Below are 1,663 nucleotides of genomic sequence, written 5' to 3' on the forward strand. Positions count from 1 at the left end.
GGGGGGGGGGGCACCAAGCGGGGAGCGATGGTCGCAGAGCCGGGCAACGAGCAGCGCACGGCCCGGGCTGCGCGCATCTCCCCCCCCCGCCCCGGCACCGCAAACCCTTCCTGCTCCCCCCGGGGGTCCAAGCCACCCCGTGCCCCCCAGCGACGCGTGGGGCGGAGGGGGGGGCCGCCGGCAGGGCACGGCTCGCACTCACCGGTCTGCAGGGTCTGCCTCCCCCCGGAGAGCACGCCCAGGGGCAGGGTGCCCGTGGGGGTCAGGCCCTTCAGCGTCAGCACGCTCTCGCTCTCCTCCCTGCAAAGGAAGGCGGGGCAGCGTCAAGGGGGGGGGGGACGGAGCCCTGCATTGAGCACGGGGCTCATGGCTGAGCCCCCAGCATCACCCCAACCCCCCCATGGGCAGCCCAACGTGCGAGGGCAGCGGGGAAGCAGCACGGAGGCTCCCGCACAGCGATGGCACGGCCATGGCACGGCGCCGGGCCGCGTCCTTACCGGAGCACCGAGAAGACGCGTGCCATCTTCCCGATGGCTCGGATCTTGTTCCTGATGATCTCCTTGCGCACCGTCGTCCCACCTTGGGGAGAGAAGAGAAGGGCCCCCAGCATGTCTCACGGCCCCAGCACGTCTCACGGCCCCAGCACGTCTCGCGGCCCCAGCACCGAGCTCCAGGGAGGAGAACCGGTGGCTCACGGCCGCAGCTCCGGACGCAGGACAGCGGGATGGGGCACAGCGAGGCGAGGGCGCGCGGGCTCAGAGCTCTGCGGAGGGGTAGGGGGGGGTTGGGGGGGGTGTTGGGGCCGCCGGGAAGGGGAGCAGCTCGGGGTGTCGGTGTGAAGCCGGCCGGGCTCGATGGCACCGCTTGGGATGTGACACGAATGGTTCGGCCACGCGGACGCGGCTCGGCAACCGCTGAGCGTGCGGCCCCGCTCCGGGACCCCGGCGGGGAGGGGGCTGCGCTCCCCGTCCGCTACGCAGACCCGAAAAGAGGAGGGGGGAGGTGGGAGGGGGGGGTTAAAGCATGGAGGGGAACTGAAAACAAACAGAAACCAGAGTCAGAGGGGGAACAGACACATCTCCTCTCGGCTGAGATTCTCCACATCGGGACGGGACGGGGCGGAACGCGGCTCGGGCATGCACCGCTGCCTCAGCCATGCACTGCGTGGCTGCATTCCCAATCGGAGACCCGGCCCCGGCCCTCGGGTTCCTGGAGGAACGCGGGAGGGGGGAGAGCCCGTGTTAAAACTGGAAGGGGATGGAGGGGCTGCCCAGCGAGTCAGCTCGAATCCGCTCGAGGAATCTGGTGGCACAGGCAGTGAGAATTAAGGCGGTAGCGAGTTCTATGCTGGGTACCTTTCGGATAGCTTGAAATGTAGTGATCTTCAGGGAGAGGAGACACCAAGAAACGGGGAGGTGGAGACAGAGATAGAAGAAACAAATTTAATCTCCACGGGAAGGGAGAAAGGGGAAAAAATAATAAAAAATCAAAATCAAACCAAAACCAACGGCAACAACATAAACGGGGACACGGCACGGAACCAAAGCGAAAGGAAACGAAATGCAATGGGACCAGCGGGCTCGGGTCCGCGAGCCGGGGTCGGCGGGGTCCTGCCCTGAGCAACCGGCACCGGCCGAGCCCGGAGCCGCGGGGCCACGTGGAG

The 1,663-nt window shown here is 67.5% G+C and overlaps 1 protein-coding gene across 2 annotated transcripts; it reads right to left on the reverse strand.

Annotated features, from left to right (window-relative positions):
• Positions 1-202: 202 nt before the first annotated feature.
• On the reverse strand, positions 203-1,657 carry LOC110391319 (serine/threonine-protein phosphatase 2B catalytic subunit gamma isoform-like; the record flags this gene model as incomplete). 2 transcript variants are annotated; one of them, XM_021383142.1, is given in 3 exon segments in its annotated part: positions 203-300; positions 498-579; positions 1,356-1,657. In XM_021383142.1, coding segments are annotated over 2 exon segments (124 nt in total), but the record flags the coding sequence as incomplete, so codon positions are not given.
• Between the last annotated feature and the right edge of the window lie 6 nt (positions 1,658-1,663).

Source organism: Numida meleagris, unplaced genomic scaffold (assembly GCF_002078875.1).
Source record: "Numida meleagris isolate 19003 breed g44 Domestic line unplaced genomic scaffold, NumMel1.0 unplaced_Scaffold348, whole genome shotgun sequence".
Lineage (NCBI taxonomy): Eukaryota > Metazoa > Chordata > Aves > Galliformes > Numididae > Numida > Numida meleagris.